The sequence below is a fragment of the Nerophis ophidion genome, linkage group LG21 (genome assembly GCF_033978795.1).
Source record: "Nerophis ophidion isolate RoL-2023_Sa linkage group LG21, RoL_Noph_v1.0, whole genome shotgun sequence".
NCBI classification, from domain to species: domain Eukaryota; kingdom Metazoa; phylum Chordata; class Actinopteri; order Syngnathiformes; family Syngnathidae; genus Nerophis; species Nerophis ophidion.
The window spans coordinates 22,665,292-22,689,585 of record NC_084631.1 but is presented as its reverse complement, the minus strand read 5'-3'; the positions used below and the strand labels follow the sequence as shown (position 1 = coordinate 22,689,585).

The following is a 24,294-nucleotide window of genomic DNA, read 5'->3' as shown; positions in this document are numbered from 1 at the left end:
TAAAACATATATTTTAACTCTAATAAGAGTTATTTTAGTATCAACATATCTTGTTACATTATATTGTTTAGCTTTATTTTTCTATTGCAACAGGCTGCGATTTTTACACCCTTGATTTATTTAGATAAGGGGTGTCAAACTAATTTTAGCTGAAGGCCAGCATGAAGGAAAATCTGGGCACACGCGTGCCGGACTATTAAAATCCCAGCATTAAAACTAAAAAATAAAGACAACTTCATATTGTTTGCTTTGTCTTACTTTGGCCAGAAATAGACCTAACACATTCTGAAAATATTACAATAATTTTTTTTTTTTTTTTTAAATACCGGCAGCTGTAAAGTTTACCTCTATGAAGGAAAAAGTGAATGAAATGTCTATAACTGAATACATTTCCATATGCATACACGTTTTCTTTTGCATATATTTTCTTTAATGAATTAACTATCGTTTATGAAAACCTTTTTCCAAAACACAATATAGAATGTGAAATATAACAGCATAATGGATAACATTATCATCATAATAGGATGACATTTAACATTTGTTTTTAAAACGGTTACAAAAAAGTGGGACCCCATTTGTATGACTTGATGGGACCCCATTTTGAAAATTCCTAGCGCCAACACTGATGGATTATTGGGGTTTGCAAAAAAGTAGCAGGCGGCTGTGGCCTGTGGGTCGGTTCTAATACTAATCAAATATCATCCGGGGGGCCATTAATCATTCATTCCCGGGCCGCATAGGATTTAGATATTCTTCTGCCTTACCTGATCATTGGCATCTAGGTGAACAGTCCTTCTGATTAGAGATGAGAAAACATACTTGAGGTTGTTTATTGGTCGTCTACGCAGTGAAGTTATTGTGAAACTGAGCACACAAAGGAAAGTAAAGGTGCAAATACATATAAGAATCATGTTAAATCAACTGTACAGTTTGGTGTATACTGAAAAACCCCCAACAATCATACAGGGTGAAGGTAGGCTCTTATGTCATTAGCTTAATCCTAACATACAATGGACGAGCCATTGAGAGGCAAACTAGATTTTGCATTGTCATTGTTTTACTCTTGTTCAACAAAAGATTTTAACAAGACAAAACTGACATAAAACAATTGCATTTATACTTACAAACACAGTCACCAAATTCTGTGGAAACCAATTCACAGACGTCCTGTGCTCACCGTCCACGATCATTGCTGAAGCATGCGCCCCGCGCTTCTTGTGCCCTGTAAATTCCTGTCATGATCCTACACACTAAAAAACGTTGGGTTAAAAAATAACCCAATTTTAACCCAACTGCTGGTTAAGAGAAGGACAAACCCCTTGTTTGAGGTATTTCAACTCAACATTTTGGGTTAATTTTTTTAACCCAACTTTTGCGTTGAATTCTTTAACCAAAAAGTTGAGTTATGATAACTTAATGTTGGGTTATTCCCAACCGAACTATCAGGTTACGCAATTTAGCGCTTCATGATCCAATACTCACCTATTCAGTGGCCTAGTGCAGTGGTTCTCAACCTTTTTTCAGTGATGTACCCCCTGTGAATTTTTTTTTTAAATTCAAGTACCCCCTAATCAGAGCAAAGCATTTTTGATTGAAAAAAAGAGATAAAGAAGTAAAATACAGCACTATGTCATCCGTTTCTGATTTATTAAATTGTACAACAGTGCAAAATATTGCTCATTTGTAGTGGTCTTTCTTGAACTATTTGGAAAAAAATATATAAAAATAACTAAAAACTTGTTGAAAAATAAACAAATGTAATAGAGAGCCATCTGGATTCATGAACTTAATTCTAAACATTTCTTCACAAAAAAAGAAATCTTTAACATCAATATTTATGGAACATGTCCACAAAAAAATCAAGCTGTCAACACTGAATATTGAATTGTTGCATTTCTTTTCACAGTTTATGAACTTACATTCATGTTTTGTTGAATTATTATTCAATAAATATATTTATAAAGGATTTTTGAATTGTTGCTATTTTTAGAATATTTTTGAAAAATCTCACGTGGTGCCCCTTGGCATACCTTCAAGTACCCCCATTTGAGAACCACTGGCCTAGTGGTTAGAGTGTCCGCCCTGAGATCGGTAGGTTGTGAGTTCCAACCCCGGTCGAGTCATACCAAAGACTATAAAATGTACCCATTAACTCCCTGCTTGACGCTCAGCATCAAGGGTTGGAATTGGGGGTTAGATCACCAAAAATGATTCCCGGGCGTGGCCACCACTGCTGCTCACTGCTCCCCTCACCTCCCATGGGGTGATCCAGGGTGATGGTCAGATGCAGAGAATTATTTCGCCACACTTAGTGTGTGTGTTTGACAATCACAATTGGTACTTTTAACTTTAGTTGGTTAAAACATTTTACTGGTTTGTCCTACTCTTTCCCAACTACTGATTAAAATCATTTTTATTCCATTAAAATATACTCAAAAGCAAGATATGAGCGACATTTTTTTTTTTTTTTTACAAATATTGCCATGCATGGTCATATTAAAGTCTTATACAGCGTGCTCAAATATTTTCATGTACATAAAATGTGTTATTATAAACAATGTCAATGAGATTAATCCATAAAAAAATTCCCTTCAAGAAAAACCTTTTTAAACAAAATAAAAGCCTTTTACCCAAAAATGCATTACGTATTGAAAAACAACCCAAAAATGGTTCATAAATTGTGAAAACCCAGAAATTGAGTTAAAATAATACCCTTATAACCCAATAAATGAGTTGCTCTTCATAAAAATAACTCCAAAATTTAACCCAACACTAGCAACACAAAAATCCATCCATCCATCTATTTTCTACCGCATGTCCCTTTTGTTATCAAAATAATCCAGCAATTTTTAGTGGGCATGATATTGCAGTTTCCTGTATTTTGTACTACATCCTGCCGAGCACTTTATTTTTTTTGTGTTATTATTTATTTCCAGATGTTGGCTTTTGAGCAATCTATCTTTCAAGTGTTTCTGCTCTTCACCTCCATCTGCATTTCTGTTTTTTTGTCACCAAATACATTTTTAACTGCACTTTGCCTTCAGTCTCTGGGTCACGCTGCAAGCAGTGCTGCCAGAGTGTGACAACGTTGTTTATTAACACCTTTGTGAGTCACTGATAGCCGAGTGGTCAACTTGATTTACACCCTCTTCATCAAGGCTTTTCACTATAATCCCACATTATTTTTTGCATAACCCGGCTCACCAGCCAAACGTTACCTTTTCACCTTTTGTTTACGTGCGGTTTCACTCACTTGTATTAAAAAAATAATCGATGTAGCACGGTGGCCAAGTGGTTAGCATGTTGGCCCCACACTCATCTTTGCATGTTCATTTTGTGTGTGGGTTTTCTTTCAGGCTTCATCCCACATTCCAAAAACATGCATGTTAGCTGAATTGTCTAGCAGGGATTCTCAAAGTGTGGTATCCAGGCACTATCTAGTGGTACGCCAAAGAATCACTTGATTAAAGGACAATGTTTTATTTTCCTATATTTAAACTGTAATTAGTGGGTAAAATATTAAATATACTTGTTAGGCAAAACCTCTGCCTTGTTTGTTGTAAAGGGCAACTGCACTTTTTTCCCATTTTGCCTATTGTTCACAATCCTTATGAGACAAGAAGATGAAGACTTTTGAAAAGGCACCTGCAAAAAGTACATATAAAACCGATGAAAGGGACAAGAAGTGACCAGAGCGTTACTTTAATAATTGCTTTTCCAAACAGAAGAGTGTGATTCTGCTTGAGATCAGGTGGAAAATATGGGCAATATTCCTGTCTTATCCAAAGTCATCATTAATAAGTCTTAATTGCCAATCTGTGAAATCCAGGAATCGTAAAAACTGGCTGCACTTGGAAACAAGAGCGCTTTATTGTTGTCGTCGTGACAACATGTTTGCTGAGCAATGTGGTGTGTAGGAAAGGAGGAGTCCTTAGCAAAGATGTGCAAAAAGAGTGACAGTTCAAGGAGGTAGAGATTTTTTTGATGGCTTGCCTCTACTGATGCTCTGTGCTGATGAAGCGACCTTCTGGAGACGGTGACGCTTGGGGGATCAGGCTGTTGTCCACACCTTCCAGGCTTTTCCGGCACACTGGGCAGGTGTCGTGCTGGGAGCGGGAATAGTCATGAAAATAAAGAAAGCCCATTGAATGATGTGTCTCCAAACTTTTGGCCTGTACTGTATATTAAATCTGTCCTGTCCAGTCGCTCAGGCAAATCATATTGTTGATGTAGATGTACTTATCTACTGGCAGATTCTTTAGAAAAGAAAAGTGTTGGATACTTCTTGTCATGATCTATTACTCCAGACCATGCCTTATTTTGAATGTCTTTGTATTTTGCTCTGTGTAGTGTTTTAGTTCCTGTCCTGCACTCTTATTTTGTAGTTTTTACTGCCCATTTACTCGTTTCCTGCAGCAGCTTCATGCCTTCCTTTGAGCTCTGGTCCTTGCACCTGTTTTACGTTTGTAATCAAGACTTTTTGAGTTGTGCGGATGCTTTCTTTCATGGTCGTGAAATAATTCATTCAATGGTCTTGTCAAGTCCAGATTTTGTGGACGCATTCTGTCGTGCATTCATTCAGACATCTATCGCAAGTTTTTGCTTTTGTCAAGCGTTCTGTTTTTGTTTACTTTGTATGTAGCCTGTTTAGTTTTTGTTGTGCATAGCTTCCCCTATGCTTTCAGAACACTTCCCTGTTGCTCTCGCCTTTTTGTTTTGTCATTAAATACTTTGTACCTTCACGCTGCCTCCTCGGTTGTCTGCATTTTTTTAGAATTGTATTTAAACAAAGCCAATTTTCATTTAAGTAATATAAACATTTATCAGAGCTGTTTATTTATTTCATAGAGGAATGTAGTTAATCATAGAACTGGCAGCCAATGTTATTAAAAAAGTATTGATTTTAAATCGAGAATCTGTTTGACTGGAGAACCGATTCTGAATCAAATTGTGTGGTGCCCAAAGATTCACAGCCCTACTGTTTAGTGAGCTACTCAAATTTAACTAGCTGCACAAGGTACCATACATGTACCATTATGCTTCATATTAGCATTTTTATTCTATTTTTTATGAAATCGTTGTGATTTTAGCACATTTCCAGTGATTATCTTTTTTATTAAAAAAAATAAAAATCCTGTGTTTGTTGTAAGACCGACAGTACAGTGCATGACTAAAACTTTACACCCGACCCAAAGCCCTCCTTACCAGCTCTAACCAAGGTACTATACATTCACTGTGGAAGTAATGGAGGCACGGCAGCTTCTTGACACGTTCTCCAGATGAATACTCCTCCCTACAAACCGTACACTCCAGTCTGCACTCTGCAAGACAGCAGGAAAGAAAGTTATGGAAGCAAAGTCTTGTTTGTGCGAGTGTGATAATTCCCAAATTCTATTTCCTTGTTCTGTGTTTGTAACAAAACAGATATTAATTAAATATACATAAGTATGTACGCAAATACATTGATAAATATTATCTAAAAAAAAAAAAGGTTTAAGATGTTTATAATTGTTACGTGTACTTTGTAAACACTTGTAGATTGAACAATCTCTTAAACTGAATCAATAATGCTTTGTTTGATTTATTTGCTTAATCCATCCCATAATTCAATTCTACATACGGATATGCTAAAGGTCTTAAGTACTGTATGTGCTTACGAATGTTTTCAATTAGATTTGCCTGTGTTATATTTCTCCTGTTTTGTTGAGAAGAATGGTTGTACATTCTTGGGTAGCAACTTATAGTTTGCAACCTGAGGCTTCCTGGTTCGATCGCCAGTTTCCACCATCCTCGTCACGTATGTTTTGCCCAAAGATAGGTGTGGTGCCAAGTTTGTGGCATCATATTCAAAAGGAATTGATTTTTTTATTTTTAATACTTTTGCTTTCGGAATGTACTGTATGACAAACATCACCTTTTTAAGTAAAGTAAATTAATAAAAAGTGCATTAAATAATAAATGGGAATATATGAATGTCCTAGCAGTCAGCATCCTAATGACAGCAGACATTGTACAGTAAGTTATATTTTATTATGTTTGTTGGCTCTCATAAAGTCTGCAGGGAGCAGAAAACAAGTGATAAAAACAGGGAAAAAAAGCAAACATGATGCGTTTTTTAATATAATGCGCCGAGTATGCTTAAAAGGACAAAACTACGTAGATAGTAAATGTTACTATAAATGTACATGTTAATACATTACATATGTACTTACATCATATACAATCCTAATGGAGGTGTTTGGATGTTTTTGAAGGGCTCGATAGGCAGAATTGAACAGCTCCTATAGCTCCATTATAAGCAGATTTTTTAATCACATACATTTAATATTTAGAGTGGATTAAAAAAAAAAAATTCTACCACTCAGCATGTCTTTCATAATGATTGTGAATGATAGGATAGGCAAAATTCCAGACCAAGACCAAGTCAAAACCTGTGGCATGCCATGTGGGAAACACTGAAATGTCGCCTTTCATCAAATAAATCAATAGAAAGAATACAAAATAAACACGTTGGTATTCTCGCTCAAAAAAGAATGAATTACATAATTAATGCGATCGCTCCTCACCAGTTAAGATAACTTTTTATAAAAGGAATTGTAGAAAAACTCTTAATCACAAAGTCAAAACCCACGCGGCACACTTGCTCAAGTTAACATGTGTCATAAAATGTTACATCGCTCAAGTGAAGACAGCCAAACAAGTCTTCTTTCATGGCGCTGACAAAGTTGTCACTGAATGTTTAGTGGCACATCATTGCTCTATACAAGCGATTATATAGAAATATAATGGTAGGTTTAATATCATATGCTTACAAACAAGTTTCTGTTACTTGTTGTGATGTAAGAGGAATAATATAATCACACATTGTGTCATGATAGGATTCCCACCTTTTTGCTCTTCAGAGATACAGACTGTGGGCAGGGATGAGATCATGTCCTTCTCAGCAGGGGGTGGACCTGTATTCTCCAACTGTCCTAACAACTGAGGTGACAACAACAAACAGTTACACTTCTAAGACAATGGTACAAAACAAGAAGGTCCTGAAGGGATCAAAAAGAAAAAGCAGTTTTTTCCACTTCATTTTTTTTTTATGAGGACTGATTCAGATACTTATGAATTAGATATCGTATCCCGATCAGGCCTCAATCATATTTGGTAAAAATCATATTCAGCATCTGCTGAAAGGGATTCTTAACCTTTTTGACCCCAGGAACAACTTTTCCACTACAAAGGGGCCTGGGTCCCACTCAAATATTAACACTGAATTAGTAATCTTACTCTCGGTTTTAATTGTATTAAATAATCATATCTAACCGACTTTACAGTTTAGAACGTTGTCAAAATATATGAAACTATGTTTTAATCACAAAGATTATTTATTTAAACATATAAAACTTTAGCTTAGGTCAGGCTGATTAGAAAAATAAGTACTAACCAAATATACTGCATAAGAAGGAACAAAAAAAAAACAGAGAAATAAAGGCACCCTTTGGAAACAACTGAGGTATGTAAATTACCATTTACAAAATCTTTCTATGTAAATAAGTGGTGGTGTGCCGTCGGGGCCAGCAAGGGCCTTCTCTGCTGGCCTAACATAACCAGAAATCATAATCATCCATCCCATCCATCCATTTTCTACCGCTTATTCCCTTTTGGGGTCGCGGGGGGCGCTGGCGCCTATCTCAGCTACAATCGGGCGGAAGGCGGGGTACACCCTGGACAAGTCGCCACCTCATCACAGGGCCAACACAGATAGACAGACAACATTCACACTCACATTCACACACTAGGGCCAATTTAGTGTTGCCAATCAACCTATCCCCAGGTGCATGTCTTTGGAAGTGGGAGGAAGCCGGAGCACCCGGAGGGAACCCACGCATTCACGGGGAGAACATGCAAACTCCACACAGAAAGATCCCGAGCCTGGATTTGAACCCAGGACTGCAGGACCTTCGTATTGTGAGGCAGACGCACTAACCCCTCTGCCACCGTGAAGCCCTATCATCAAGATAAAAATTTATTTTTATTAAGGTTCCATAAATATCTAAAAGTATTCATATTCTCTTCATGTCATATTATGCTCCTTCCAATGCAGTTGTTTTTAGTTTTGAGTTTGTATTCAAACAGAGTTCAACTAGCTTATGTTGCCATGCTGTACCAAATCTGCCCGCAGCCTTCAGACTCAACATTGCGGGCGTCTTTGCACTGTAAGTGAAACGACACATAGAGTTATCGACAATTGCGATCGCCAATCAGATTATGAGTTGTTGTCAGTAAGGCCTTCTAGTTGGCCTTGCGCTGTGATTGGATACTCACTTGGGATCCAATCACAAGTTGCAAAAACAGGAAGTGGCACCGGAACCATACGAGCCATAGAAAACCACAGAAAACTCAACGGTACAATAACCACGAAGATAAAGTGTTTGTCTTACACTTAGTAATCCGCTGTGGACAGCCGAAGCCAAGCCTTGCAGGTTTAGCGAGCGGTGCGCGCTCCCGCAAAGGAAATACATTTACTGGCTTATAAGGCGTTGGATGGGTTCTACAAATTGTGAGTTGAAATATTTTATTTCTTTAATTTTTCATGTTTCATTTGTTTTAAAATTTTTTAATTCTGACAGTACGACGTAAGATATGTTTTACTTGCTGAAGCGGGTTTATTGAATGTTAATAAATGCGCCGAAAAATAGACCCTTTTGTACACCGTTGAGGGGGTCAATGTCCAGTTGCGTGCAAGTGTGTTTCTGTATACTATCTCCAGCCGTGTCCTTGTGGTGACATTTATTACGGTATTTTGAGCGGTGAAGTCGGACTAAGTAGGACATCACTGCAACATATATCTGTAGCTCACAATGATAGGTAAAAGTTTAGAAAAAAATGAAGTTTCCCTTTAAATAGCATAAAGGTGTGCATACGTTAACTTTTATAAGCCTGTTTTAGCTTTTTTAGGAACCCTTTGGGACTGTGTGACAAGGGGTGGCACTTTCATGACTTCTGCTGTTTTTGTGGACTTTTGGATCTGCCTCCTGGGAGCCTTTTGGCCATGTAGACTTGCTACTGGGTCTCTGCCACACCAGAGTCCGTTTGGAGAGACTGGAGATGCGGATGAAGAGACAGGGCTACAAAGCTAGGACTGAGCGCCGGGAAGGACGAGTTTCACAGTGTCTTCGCTGAATGAACAGGTATTGACACCTCACTCTCCTTGGACGTATACTCGCTCATCCATGCGGACTGGACACTGGCCGAGAGTGGAATCCGCTCTCTTGGTTGCTTTGTTGCCTCTCCAGGGGCCCAGGCTTAGACTGATCACCACCTATTGTTTACCTGCATCTCACATTTTTGTAAGGGGTGCTGGAACTTGGGTGACATGTCAGCGATCCTGTTCTGTCTCCCTGTAATGTTTGTCTGATCTTCAGTGGGATTGTGCTAAAAATTTAAATTTCCCCTCGGGGATTAAAAAAGTATTTCTGATTCTAAATCTGATAGATTTTTGGCAGTCTTGTGGGTAAATTTCTACCATAAATGAAGATATCCATTGATGTCACACGCGGGAAAAACGTCACAATTTGGGAACGAAGAAAAGCAAGATTGTTTTATAAATATCTCCACCATGCCTCCATGGTTTGATTTAAAATGTTCAGGTCTTATACTGTTTCCAAATACACAAAAACAGGTACCAATAGGTAAGAAAAGTTGGTTTTACATAGTAGGTCAGACTTCCACACGTACTTTTATAGATAGTAAACCCAGCTGGTAGAGAGAAGACATAAAGAGACTCTGACCTCTGTAATGACTGTGTCCAGGCCTCCCTGACCCCACGCATAATCTGCTGGGTTGGAGTACAACTGCAGCATGCTGGAACTATGATGGACACACAACATGAGGGGAAGACAGATGGTATGAGATGAAATCCTGAGTAAGAGATATGAAGTGAAACTTACAAGGCAACTGGTGCAGCACCCGGGTTTCTGTTGCTCGTAAATAAATCGGCCAAAAACTGCTCCACGATCCTTGAAAGGGCAAAAACAGAACAGTGCCGCATGCATCAAAACTACACGTCTGGATGTGACGGAAGGATGAGCAAATCAAATGCTGCTTAAGGCAAATAAGATCATGTTTTTTTACGCAGGTAATTTACATTGATTAAATTGTATATTGATTGGTATAGAACTTTCATCTTTTATCATATATATTATTTTGATTATTTTTAGTAAATGCTATGTATTACAGTACATAGAAATGTGGCACAAAGTATGCAAAATGTTATCAGTGAAGAGTACTTTTACTCAGATGCCTTATTTGGCTGCACATTAATCGGATTTCAATGTAAGACAGAATGATGCACAGTGGGGAAATACGTATTTTGCTGTTTTAATGTAAACCCTTAAAACAAGATAAACAGACCATAATATTTAGGGTAGATTTAACAAATCGAGACAGATTGTTCAAAAAAGAAAATCCAAATATTGAAAGGTTGTACAATCATTTATAAGTATTTGATCCCAATACAACATGTGAATTAAAGAACACAGAGGGGTCAAGACAGCACCTGGGAATAGATTGACTGCCAACACGAAATTGGCCCTAGTGTGTGAATGAGAGTGTGAATGTTGTCTGTCTATCTGTTGGCCCTGCTATGAGGTGGCGACTTGTCCAGGGTGTATGCCGCCTTCCACTCAGATGCAGCTGAGATAGGCTCCAGCATCCCCCCGCAATCCCAAAAGGGACAAGCGGTAGAAAATTAATGGATGGATGGGTCACCAGGGTTGCAGACACCTTTGGAGCAGTGGCAAATGCTCCAAGACTGAGGGAAGCCCAGCTTCCCCTAAAATGTCAAAAAATAAGTGATTCAATATATAGTGTTGTGTGTACATGTTATTGACTAAATATGCGCTGCAACGCACTCTTTGGATAAATGCTAGGCTTTGTCCCGCCCATCGGACATTTAGCATCTCTCGGGGTCTATGAGGCAGTGGGCAGCCTCGCCTGGCCCGGACGCTCAACTTCTGCATGATGATTGGATGATCTGTCTAAGGCTGATTCCCTTTTTGATTGACAGTGAAATGAGCGAATCAGCGATCTTGTGTTGTAAACGTCCGTGGGAACATTTTTTAATATTCATCCTGTTGTTCTGAGTTAAACCGGAGACTTTCCTGACCCTCCTAGCGACATTTTCTTTGTCAAAAACGACTAGTGACAAATAGAGCTTCTATTTCTGGTGTTTTTTTGTGTTTGGAGACTGACTTCTTTCACTCTGAAGTTGCTGAGCCCCTCCACCGTCTCAAAGCACTGACAGGCGGACACACTTCGCACTAGCCTCGCGCCAGTCCTGGGTAGCGAACTAGCTAGGTAGCAAGCTGCACATAATGGCAGATAATTTTAATGTTTTTTTTTGTTTTTTAATTGAAAAACATACATTTATAATGCACACAGGTGTACAATCTATTGTCATTAGTGGCAACGATTGGAGCTACATCTGCAGGTGTAGAGAGGAAATTTTCCTGTTTAAATCGGCTCAACACTATGGGCAAAGGTCGTTTAAGCAGCCTTACTCTGTAGGCCATTAAGAGGACACTTGTCATATCCCTGGAAAAGATGCCTTCTTGGTACGACAGGATCGTAGATCACTTTCTTAAAAAGGAATGGAGGGTAGAATTTTACGTATAAATAAACCAGGACGTTTTATGTAGGCTGAAATTGAGCTTCCCCTCCTTGAAAGACCAGCATCCACCACTGCTTTGGAGGGATTTTGGCCTGAGAAACAAACTCATATCAGATTGTTTTCACCTCCATGTTTGACAGTAAGGATACTACTGCTGGGTTTCACCAGATGATAATTTTGCATGGATCTACAGAGCAAGCATGATTGACTGTTAACTTGTATTCTTCCCTATCTGAATTATTGCACCATATGTGGCCTTGTAGCCTCATCCAGTCTTGCCCCTGAGATCTTTCTACAGCTCTTTGGTCTTGCCCATAGTGGTGGCAAAGTTTGATTGTTTGACACGGTTTCTGTGAGGAATCTATTATCAACTTAAAGAGTTGGTATTAGGAGAACAAGGTACAGTGCATCCAGAAAGTATCCACAGTTCTTAACTTTTTCCACATTAAGTTGCAGCCTTATTCCAAAATATTTTTTGTCCTTAAAACTCTACACAAAATACACCATGTATAGACAATGTGAAAAGGTTTTTTTCTTTTTAAATACAAAAAAAAAAACACATACACACAAGTATTCACCACTTTGGCTCAATACTTAGTTGATGCACCTTTGGCAGCAGTTACAGCTTCAATTATTTTTGAATACGATGCCACAAGCTTCGCACACCTATCTTTGAGCAGTTTCGCGTATTCTTCTTTGCAGCACCTCTCAAGCTCCATTAGCTTGAATGGGAAGTGTTGGGTTTTTAATCCAGGATGTCTCTTTACATTGCTGCATTCATTTTAGTCTAGTCCGGAAGGTCACTGTCAGAGCTACAGCATTCTTCTTTGGAGAGAGAGGAACCTTCCAGAGGGACAATCATCACTGCAGCAATTCACTAATTAGGCCTGTAGGGTAAGGTGGCCAGCAGGAAGCCATTTCTTAGTGAACAGTTTGCCAAAATGCACCTGAAAGACTCTCAGACCATGGAAAAAACAATTATTTGGTCTGATGAGACAAAGATTGAACTCTTTAGCGTGAATACTAGGAATCATGTGTGGAGGAAACCAGGCACCGCTCATCACCAGGCAGGAACTGGGGGACTAGTCAGAATAGAGGGATAAATGAATGTAGCAATGAACTGGGGGACTAGTCAGAATAGAGGGATGGATGAATGTAGCAATGTACAGACTTCCCGGATGAAAAATAACACTTCTCATCCAACCTGTTGAAACTTTAGAGGTGCTGCAAAGAAGAATGGGCAAAGAGAAATGGATAAAACTACCCAAAGATAGGTGTGCCAAACTTGTGGCATTGTATTCAAAAATACTTGAGGCTGTAATTGCTGCCAAATGTGCATAAACAAAGTATTCAGCAAAGGCTGTGAATACCTTTGTAAACAATTTTTTTTTTTTTTTACTTTTAATACATCTACAAATAAAATAAACTTTTTCCATTGTAATTATGGAGTACAGTCTGTAGAATTTTGAAGACAAAAATTGATTTAATTTTGGAATAATGCTGTAACTAGACCTGGGTCAATATTTGATGGGTCAATTAATTTGTGTGTGTGGTCCAATCCAACAGTGTCCGCTTGACCTCTCTGTTCCATAGTAAAGCTTGACTGTCATCTTTCAGGAATGTAAACAATGAAACACCGGCTGTGTTTGTGTCGCTAAAGCCGGCCGCAATACACCGCTTCCCACCAACAGCTTTCTTCTTTGATGTCTCCATTGTTCATTGAACAGATAGCAAAAGATTCAGCAACACAAATGTCCAGAATACTGTGGAATTTTGCTATGAAAACAGACGACTTAATAGCTGGGAACGATGCTGTAACAAAATGTCCTCTACAATCAGTGACATCACGCGCACGCGTCATCATACCGAGACGTTTCAGCAGGATATTTTGGCGCAAAATTTAAAATTGCAATTTAGTAAACTAACCCAGCAGTATTGGCATGTGTTGCAATGTTAAAATTTCATCATTGATATATAAACTATCAGACTGCGTGGTCGGTAGTAGTGGGTTTCAGTAGACCTTTAAATTCCAAACTGTAACTGCCATTAAGATGTGCAGTGATGTTTTCAAATTACTGTAAGTCTTGAACTATACAAATTATTTCAATAGTTGGAATCCGAGCTTTTGCATGATATACTAGTTACTATGGTCATCTAAGTCATAGCAGCTCAGACGAGACACCAAGCAGTGTGTGTGGGGAGTGTTTCCACAGAGTGTTGCCAGAGTGGCCAAACTGAAATGCGGGTGTCATAGACAGATGCGAAAGGAGATTTTTATTATAAAGTTCCGAAGCTTAGTGATGTATTAGATATATCACATTGTAGGTAGGGTTTTTTTTAATTTTGCTTTCATATTTCGCTGTATGTTGCATTTTTGTTGCGTTTCGCTTGATTGTAAAATATGAAGCTTGAGAGGTGTGACATTCTTATGTTGTCAATATTTAATGTTTTATAGGCCATCGTTAATATTGTAAATCCCACATTATTTATTTACATATACATTCTGGGTGTCTCATTCACTAAAAAAAATGTAATTCCACTTTTTTAAGGCGGTCTGTCCTTTGGTTTTTAACATTCCATCAGACATGATTCATGTTCCAAAAAAAAAATCAGATACACTAGACAATTTTTTTCTCAAAATTTGGCCCACTCTATCAAAAATAATTGCTTAGGCCTGGTGTACCAGGTCTGTGGGGGTCAGTGCCGGTTAGTCAGGCATTTTGGTCATTCAAATGTGTAGCCTTTTTTATTATTTTTTTTTTTCTGGATTCTTCTGTGTTAGAAAACCCCTACCATAAAATTCTGGACTTTGCAAAAACAGCAGGATATTAAATACTTCTTCCCCAGTCTACCTGCACATCTATAAGTGAAATAAACAATACAAATCACTTGCTCTAAGCTAAGTGCACAAAATCATGATGATGTTGTCTACCATGTCACACACCCTTCCACTTCAGGCCTCTGTTCAAGCCGGGGTGACCTCTCCTCCTCAGGCTGGTAGAGCAACTGTAGTTCTCTGACCTCAGCATTGCCTGGTGATACTAGAGGGAGGCGACTTTGGCCGCTAAGTAACTGCTCGCTGTCGTCAAGTTCAGACTCTGAGGACGGCGGGTGCGACAGCAGAGCGGAGCGCTCCATAAACAGCAGCTGCCATAACTTGGAGGCACACCAGAGAAAGAGCGAGTCAAAGCCGAGGAGAAATATTGAAATATTGTTCATATTGAAAGCTTACTTCTGAGAACAATGAGTTGGAATCTTCACTGCTCTCTGATGGGCTGTTCTCCAGAAGTCTGGACATGGATATTGGTTTCAGTATTAGAGTAAAAAAAATTCAAACTGAAAAATGTTCTGTACCTGGAGTCGTATGCTACCTCTTCAATGAAGTCGGACTTGCAACTCGGGCAGACAAAGTCCTTGGAAAGAAATTATAACAAAGATACACATGCAAATATTGATCAAAACACATAATCCAGCATTTAGATCATCATCTCAGTATAATAAACAGGTGGGGGTTTTTTTACCCAACAGCAGTGATTATCAGGTAACTATTAGGGGTAAGATTTTCAAGGATTTGATTTGTACAAATACATTTTAATAAATTAATCTTAGCTCTTTAATCGTAATCAAATACATATACATATGTATATAGTACAGGACAGAGGTTTGGACACACCTTCTCATTCACATCAAAAGTGATGGTCCCAACCCCTGTGATAAAGCAAGAAATTCCACTAATCGACCCCAATAAGGCACAGCTGTGAAGTGAAAACCATTTCACATGACTATCTGTGTTGGCCCTGCGAAAGGGAATAAGCGGTAGAAAATGGATGGATGGATGGAAGGATGACTACCTCTTGAAGCTCATCAAAAGAATGCAAAGAGTGTGCAAAGAAGTAATCAGAGCAAAGGGTGGCTATTTTGAAAAAATGAGAATATAAAACATATTTTCAGTTATTTCACAATTTTTTTTTAAGTACATAACTCGACATGTGTCTCTACTAGGGTTGTCCCGATCCGATATTTGGATCGGATCGGCCGCCGATATTTGCCAAAAAATGCGTATCGGCAAGGCATGGGAAAATGCCGATCCAGATCCAGTTTTAAAAAAAACTGTGGTCCGTGTTTTTCAACACACCAATTTAAATAATACATTCCACTCTTCTGCTGCTCCCTAAACTCCGTTCCGCATTTTCCAGAAAACCTTCAAAACATCCACAGGTCTGCGTTCTAACATAACCGTTCAGACGGCCGTGTGAATTAAAAGTTACAGCAAAAAGTTTAAATCAATCAATCAATCAATCAATCAATGTTAATGAGAAATACAACTGTATATCCTTTTAAATGTTTACTTACATTGTTGTTATATATTATGATTACATTACATTATAAACACTTTATAGTTTATATTGGTTATTTTTTTACTTTAAAAAACTTGGGAATCTGTCTGAATAAATCAAAATATTTTTAAAAGTGAGTTATTACATATTGTTCTAATGGTTTGATTTAACTATGAACAAACTGCAATTCATGTTGATGAAATATTTTTTATCATTTGACAGACCTAAATTTAACATTTAAGTGTAGTATTAACATTTAGGCTTAGATTTAAGATTTACATAGAACATCAAAATCTTAAATTTTGGCAAGAGAATTACATCTCTCACATAGAACATCAAAATTTTAAATTTTGGCAAGAGAAGTACATCTCGGACAAAATTTAACATTAAGCTTTAGATTTACAATATGGATTAAAGTTCAACTTTTAGAGTCAACATTAAATTTAAACTTATCTGTAAAGAAAATGAGCTAAATGTGAGAAACAGTACAGGCGAAAAGTTTGGACACACCTTCTTATTTAAATGCGTTTTCTTTATTTTCATGGCTATTTACATGGTAGGTTGTCACTGAAGGCATCAAAACTATGAATGAACACATGTAGCGTTATGTACTTAACAAAAAAAGGTGAAACCACTGAAAGCATGTTTACCTCCAAAGACATGCACCGAGATGGCAGGGTACACCCTGGACAAGTCGCCACCTCATCACAGGGCCAACACAGATACATGCACCTATCCCCAGGTGCAAACACATGCACCTATGGAAGTGGGAGGAAGTCAGAGTACCCTGAGGGAACCCACACAGTCATGAAGAGAACATGCAAACTCCACACAGGACTAATCAGGACCTTCGTATTGTGAGGCAGACGCACTTAGAAAAACACATTTATATTTCGCAAAGCAATAATTGGATAATATTTAAAACAAACATGCGTATTTCGCAAGCAAATATTTTTTAACTTACCTCATTATTAACTACCCTGTCTGCAACTAAAGTGGGTTGTTTGGGTGGATCTTTCCTCTCGATGTCTACGGCAGTTGTCGTAGTAAACAAAGGATGAAGTCCGTAAGGTTTGCTCACTTTCGGTTGACATCCAAAAGTACCAGCAAGTGAAAAGTTTGTTTTCCTTGCTTCAAGTTGTTTCATATGTTTTGGCGTTTCGCATGTACTTCCAAAGCCTTGAAACCTCGTGATCCATAGTCAATATTATCATGACACCACGTGCACAAATCTTTTCCGGGACGATCGATTTTCCGAATAAAATCGCCGAACAAAGTCGTAACTTCCTTCTTCCCAACAGTATCAGTGATTTCTCATTCCATCCAGTCCAATCGAAACTTATTTTTGACATGTTTGTCAATTTCTTTTACTCGTGAAGCGTCCTTTCTCTCGAGAATCGACATCGTTTACATTTGGAAAATGGCGGTAATAACGTCATCATTCATAACAGATGCCCTGTTTGGTCACAAGGAACATATCGACCAATCAACTACGGCGTAATATAACTTATTTTAAGCCGTAGTTGATTGGTCGATAATTATTTTTTTTCCCCCGAGATTAAAAAAGACGGAATTCCGACTTAAGACGGAAAAATCACATGCCTGAAAATGGATGGATCTTTTATATTCTAGCTTCTTCAAAATAGCCACCCTTTGTTCTGATTACCGTTTTGCACACTCTTGGCATTCTCTTGATGAGCTTCAAGGTAGTCACCTGAAAGGGTTTTTTCACTTCAAATGTGTCGTAGTTCTGATGCCTTCCGTGACAATCTACAATATGGGTGTCAAACTCTGGCCCGCGGGCCAGATAATTTAATTTGGACCTTGAGGCAATATCAGTTTAGCATTAGAGCTGGCCCGATGGTGTTATACAGCGTCGGTGCCGCTTTAACACCGCATTCACCGCTAATACTCATACTTGCCAACCCTCCTAGTTTTCCCGGTAGATTCTCGAAGTTCAGTGCCCCTCCCGAAAATCTCCCGAGGGCAACCATTCTCCCGAATTTCTACCGATTTCCACCTGGACAACACTATTGGGGGCGTGCATTTAAGGCACTGCCTTTAGCGTTCTCTACAACCTGTCGTCACGCCCGCTTTTCCTCCATACTAACAGCGTGTCACATAATATTTGTGGCTTTTACACACACACACACACACGCACAAGTGAATGCAACGCATACTTGGTCGACAGCCATACAGGTCACACTGAGGGTGGCCGTATAAACAACTTTAGCACTGTTACAAATATGCGCTACACTGTGAACCCACACCAAACAAGAATGACAAACATTTCGGGTGAACATCCGCACCGTAACACAACAGAACAAATACCCAGAATCCCTTGCAGCACTAACTTTTCCGGGAAACTTCCAGCAAACTGACCAAAAATTAACGTTTTATTCATGCATTTTCTCTTGCTACTTCAAGGCTTGAATGTTTGGTTAATTCATTATTATTTTATTTTCAAATGTATTATTAGCCTGTTGAAAAAAAATTATATTTACCTCAGAAGATTGCAAATAGAAAAAAAGGCATACAATTTTTATTTAAATTTTATTTGATATGCCATTGATATTTGTATTATTATTATTATTATTATTATTATTATTATTATTATTATTTGAAACTAGATTGTGCATGTCACTAAAGTTATAAAAGCCCTGCTTGTTCAATATTTATTGCAAAACTTGTTTGGGTCCCTATTAAAAGGTTAATTTGTTCAACCTTGGCCCGCGGCTTTGTTCTGTTTAAAATGTTGGCCCACTCTGTATTTGAGTTTGACACCCCTGATCTACAATGTAAACAGTCATGCAAATAAAGAAAATACATTGACATGAGAAGGTGTGTCCTGTACTGCAGTGGTTCTCAAATGGGGGTACGCGTACCCCTGGGGGTACTTGAAGGTATGCCAAGGGGTACGTGAGATTTTTTTTAAATATTCTAAAAATAGCAACAATTCAAAAATCCTTTATGAATATGTTTATTGAATAACACTTCAACAAACTATGAATGTAAGTTCATAAACTGTGAAAAGAAATGGATCAATGCAATATTCAGTGTTGACAGCTAGATTTTTTGTGGACATGTTCCATAAATATTGATGTTAAAGATTTCTTTTTTTTTGTGAAGAAATGCTCAGAATCCAGATGTTCAGAGGGATCTCTATTACAATCCCCAAAGAGGGCACATTAAGTTGATGATTACTTCTATGTGTAGAAATCTTTATTTATAATTGAATCACTTGTTTATTTGTCAACAAGTTTTTAGTTATTTTTATATATCCATCCATCCATTTTCTACCACTTATTCCCTTTCGGGGTTGCGGGGGGCGCTGGCGCCTATCTCAGCTACAATCGGGCGGAAGGCAGGGTACACCCTGGACAAGTCGCCACCTCATCGCAGGGCCAACACAGATAGACAGACAACATTCACACTCACATTCACACACTAGGGCCAATTTTTAGTGTTGCCAATCAACCTATCCCCAGGTGCATGTCTTTGGAAGTGGGAGGAAGCCGGAGTACCCGGAGGGAACCCACGCATTCACGGGGAGAACATGCAAACTCCACACAGAAAGATCCCGAGCCTGGATTTGAACCCAGGACTGCAGGAACTTCGTATTGTGAGGCAGACGCACTAACCCCTCTGCCACCGTGAAGCCCTATTTTTATAGATATTTTTCCAAATAGTTCAATAAAGACCACCACAAATGAGCAATATTTTAATTTAATAAGTTAGAAACTGATGACAAAGTGCTGTATTTGACTTCTTTATCTCCTTATTTCAACCAAAAATGCTTTGCTCTGATCAGGGGGTACTTGAATCAAAAAAATCTTCACAGGGGTTACATCACTGAAAAAAAGGTTCGAGAACCACTGCTGTACTGTATAGGATCTGCTAGAAAAGTGTGACTGAATGTTTTCATTCGGCACAGCATACGTTAGTGCTAAAAACCTATTTTCAGGTCAAACTGGAAATGTTATTTTCATGACTTGCACAACTTTGTATGTCTTCAATTTAGTTGTGTACTTTCACGGTGTCACAACACCCGACCAGCCCCCCCAATTGCGTCTTTTTGCATGCTCGACAACCGGACACTGTGGGAGACGCCAACAAGTGGACCGGTGCTTCCAAATATGGTCACGCGTGTCAATCAAAACAAGCAAGCTCTCGGGAAGTTAAATATTGCTGTTTAGTATGGTTTGTATTCGGAAGTACGGTGTTAGTATTCCACTTAAATGGCAATGGTAGTTCAATAATAAAATACTAAAATGTCTGAAAGTTATATTTATTTATAAACAAATGTTTAGTACACGTAATAGAGCAGAAATGTTGTAATATTGACACTCAACACGACTTACCGGGAGTGTGGGCTGTGTTTCACGCTTACAGCAGTGACAGAAGAATCGTTGCAGAAGTGTCGCCGCTCCGGCCTCCGCCATCTTTCCCCCCTGACGTTTGGATGCCCTTTTAAGGATAGTAGTAAATAGTATATTTAACACGCTGGTCGGCGAACAAACAGCCCGCCAATGCCCGCTGCCATCACGTCAGATAAAGTGACAGCGGTCGTTTCGTATCAGACGTCGTCTTACCCGTGTCACTGAGCCGGACGCGTCGCCAAATGTTCGCGTCGCGTTCATAATTGTTGTTGTAAAATGAAACAATTGAGGCGCGAAAGAGGACCGAGGCGTGACGTCATCGTAGGTTGCAGTTCGCCTTACGCACGGCAGGTGTCGCCAAATAACAAGGACAACGTACACTATTTTGCCAGAAGTATTTGGCCACCTGGGCTTCACGGTGGAAGAGGGGTTAGTGCGTCTGCCTCACAATACGAAGTTCCTGCAGTCCTGGGTTCAAATCCAGGCTGTGTGGAGTTTGCATGTTCTCCCCGTGAAAGCGTGGGTTCCCTCCGGGTACTCCGGCTTCCTCCCACTTCCAAAGACATGCACCTGGGGATAGGATGATTGGCAACACTAAATTGGCCCTAGTGTGTGAATGTGAGTGTGAATGTTGTCTGTCTATCTGTGTTAGCCCTGCGATGAGGTGGCGACTTGTCCAGGGTGTACCCTGCCTTCCACCCGATTGTAGCTGAGATAGGCGCCAGCGCCCCCCGCAACCCCAAAAGGGAATAAGCGGTAGGAAATGGATGGATGGATTTGGCCACCTGCCTTGACTCACATATCAACTTGAAGTGCCATCCCATTCCTAACCGATAGGGCAGTGGTTCTCAACCTTTTTTCAGTGATGTACCCCCTGTTAACATTTTTTTAATTCAAGTACCCCCTAATCAGAGCAAAGCATTTTTGGTTGAAATAAGAGATAAAGAAGAAAATCAGTTTCTGATTTATTAAATTGTATAACAGTGCAAAATATTGCTCATTTGCAGTGGTCTTTCTTGAACTATTTGGAAAAAAAGATATAAATATAACTAAAGATGTGTTGAAAAATAAACAAGTCATTCAATTATAAATAAAGATTTCTACACATAGAAGTAATCATCAACTTAAAGTGCCCTTTTTAGGGATTGTAATTGATTCATGAACTTAATTCTAAACATTTCTTCACATAAAAAAGAAATCTTTTTTTTTTTTTTGTCCTATCCAGCTTCTTAGGCAAATCATATAGTTGATGTAGATGCCCATATCGGCCGTTCAGATGTATTATACAAAAGAGAAGTGTAGGATACGGCATAGCTTGGTTGGTAGAGTGGCCGTGCCAGCAACTTGAGGGTTGCAGGTTCGATTCCCATCCTAGTTAGTGCCGTTGTGTCCTTGGGCAAGACACTTGACCCACCTGCTCCCCGTGCCACCCACACTGGTTCAAAACGTAAATTAGATATTTGGTTTCACTATGTAAAGCGCTTTGAGTCACTAAAGAAAAAGTGCTATATAAATATAATTCTCTGCAATATTTATGGAACATGTCCACAAAAAAATCTAGCTGTCAAGACTAAATATTGCATTGTTGCATTTCTTTTCACAGTTTATGAACTTACATTCATATTTTGTTGAAGTATCATTCAATAAATATATTTATAAAGGATTTTTGAATTTTTGCTATTTTTAGAATATTTAAAAAAAAAATCTCAAGTACCCCTTGGCATACCTTTAAGTACCCCCAGGGGTACGATTACCCCCATTTGAGAACCACTGCCATAGGGTTCAATATGATGTCGGTCCACCTTTTGGAGCTATAAAAGCTTCAGCTCTTCTGGGAAGGCTGTCCACAAGGTTGCGGAGTGTGTTTATAGGAATTTTCCACCATTCTTCCAGAAGCGCATTGGTGAGGTCACACACTGATGATGTTGGTCGAGAAGGCCCAAAGGTGTTCTATCGGGTTCAGGTCAGGACTCTGTTCAGGCCAGTCAAGTTCATCCACACCAGACTCTGTCATCCATGTCTTTCTGGACTTTGCTTTGTGCACTGGTGCACAGTTATGTTGGAAGAGGAAGGGGCGCGCTCCAAATTGTTCCCACAAGGTTGGGAGCATGGAATTTTCCAAAATGGTTTGGTATCCTGGAACATTCAGAGTTCCTTTCACTGGAAAACAACCCCATACCTTTATTCCTTCTCCACCAAATTTCACACTCGGCACAATAAAGTACTATCTATCTATCTATCTATGCAGTCCGAAATGTAGCGTTGTCCTGGCAAACTCCAAACCCAGACTCGTCCATTATATTGCCAGATGGAAAAGCGTGATTCATCACTCCAGAGAAGGCGCCTCCACGGCTCTAGAGTCTCGTGGCGATGTGCTTTACACCACTGCATCCGAAGCTTTGCATTGGAGATGGTGATGTATGGCTTAGATGCAGCTGCTCGGCCATGGAAACCCATTCCATGAAACTCTCTGCGTACTGGAGTGGCCAAATACTTTTGGCAATATAGTGTACCATACCTACTTAATTTATAAAGCCCTTTAAAACAACCACAGTTCAAAAACAAAGGGCTGTACAACACAAATAAATACAGGCAAAGGACAGACTAAAATATATCATTTGAAACAGAGGTAAAATATACACAGTTATATACAGTACAGGCCAAAGGTTTGGACACACCTTCTCATTTAATGCGTTTTTCATTTATTTTCATGACCTTTTTACATTGTATATTGTCACTGAAGGCATTAAAACTATGAATGAACACATGTGGAGTTATGTACTTCACAAAAAAGGTGGTACAACTAAAAACATGTTTTATATTCTAGTTTCTTCAAAACATCCACCCCTTTGCTCTGATTACTGCTTTGCACACTCTCTCTTAGGCATTCTCTCGACGAGCTTCAAGCACACCTGTGAAGTGAAAACCATTTCCTCTTAAAGCTCACAGAGAGAATGCCAAGAGTGTGCAAAGCAGTAATCAGAGCAAAGGGTGGCTATTTTGAAGAAACTAGAATATAAAACGTGTTTTCAGTTATTTCACCTTGTTTGAAAAAGTAGCATTATACCAAATTATACATTGCGAGATTTGGTTTGAATCGAATCGTCACGCCAGGAATCGGACCCCGACAGACTCATTAGATGCCCAAAGATTCACACCCCAACGTTTGCAATATTTGGAACGTTTTTAAGTATGTTAAAGTACTGGAAAATGCGATCTAATCTCCGGAATAATAACAATAATAATAGTAATACAGTAGTAATAACAATAATAAATAATTTCAAGGGTGTCGTTTTGTGACTTATACCACTTTATATTCAAATTTAGGATAGCATAGTCTTTATTTATCCCACAATGGGAACATTCTGTAAGCTAATGAAGGTGTTAAGATGGTGTTTATTTGTTTAACACAGGAGTTTCCAAAAAAGATTGAAAAATTAATCAATGCAGGACCAACTTTTAATACATTTTGGATATTAAGGATGCTAAAAACAATGTACATCAGAATATGTTAAGCCATTTGAAAAACTGACATTTGGTTTTATAGCTGACAATGAAAAGAGATGTTAATGGTATTAGCTAGTGTTTCATTAATAATGATTTAATTTAATTCTCCGAATATGTCGAGGGCCAATAAAAAAATACTTGCGTGTGGAAAACGGCCCTCCGAGCCGCATGTTTCTGGTGATTTATTAATTCAGGCATTAATGTCAAATTACTATTATTATGGTGTGTTTTATTGATATAAAAGTTGCGAATTTCCTGATAAATAAATAATCATAAAAATAAATATCATTAGTGTCACATGTTTTGCAAAACGTGTCTTTTTTAACCAACCATCCTATCGAGGAACAGTTGATTAACCATCGTGTGGCACCCTATGAAGCCGCGATGTGGGGGAGAAGTGTCTTCT

The 24,294-nt window shown here is 38.7% G+C and overlaps 1 protein-coding gene across 2 annotated transcripts; it reads right to left on the bottom strand.

Annotated features, from left to right (window-relative positions):
* Positions 1-3,689: 3,689 nt before the first annotated feature.
* On the bottom strand, positions 3,690-20,749 carry rnf115b (ring finger protein 115b). 2 transcript variants are annotated; one of them, XM_061882180.1, is made up of 10 exons: positions 20,595-20,749; positions 20,364-20,469; positions 15,020-15,078; positions 14,898-14,955; positions 14,598-14,821; positions 9,945-10,013; positions 9,786-9,864; positions 6,891-6,984; positions 5,209-5,324; positions 3,690-4,109 (listed from the first exon to the last, which is right to left on the bottom strand). In XM_061882180.1, the coding sequence occupies exons 2-10, from the start codon at positions 20,442-20,444 to the stop codon at positions 3,999-4,001; spliced, it is 891 nt and encodes a 296-aa protein (XP_061738164.1). In that variant the 5' UTR covers positions 20,445-20,469; positions 20,595-20,749; the 3' UTR covers positions 3,690-3,998. The 2 variants fall into 2 exon arrangements, with proteins under 2 accessions (XP_061738164.1, XP_061738165.1); XM_061882181.1 differs by having other exon boundaries at positions 14,610-14,821.
* Between the last annotated feature and the right edge of the window lie 3,545 nt (positions 20,750-24,294).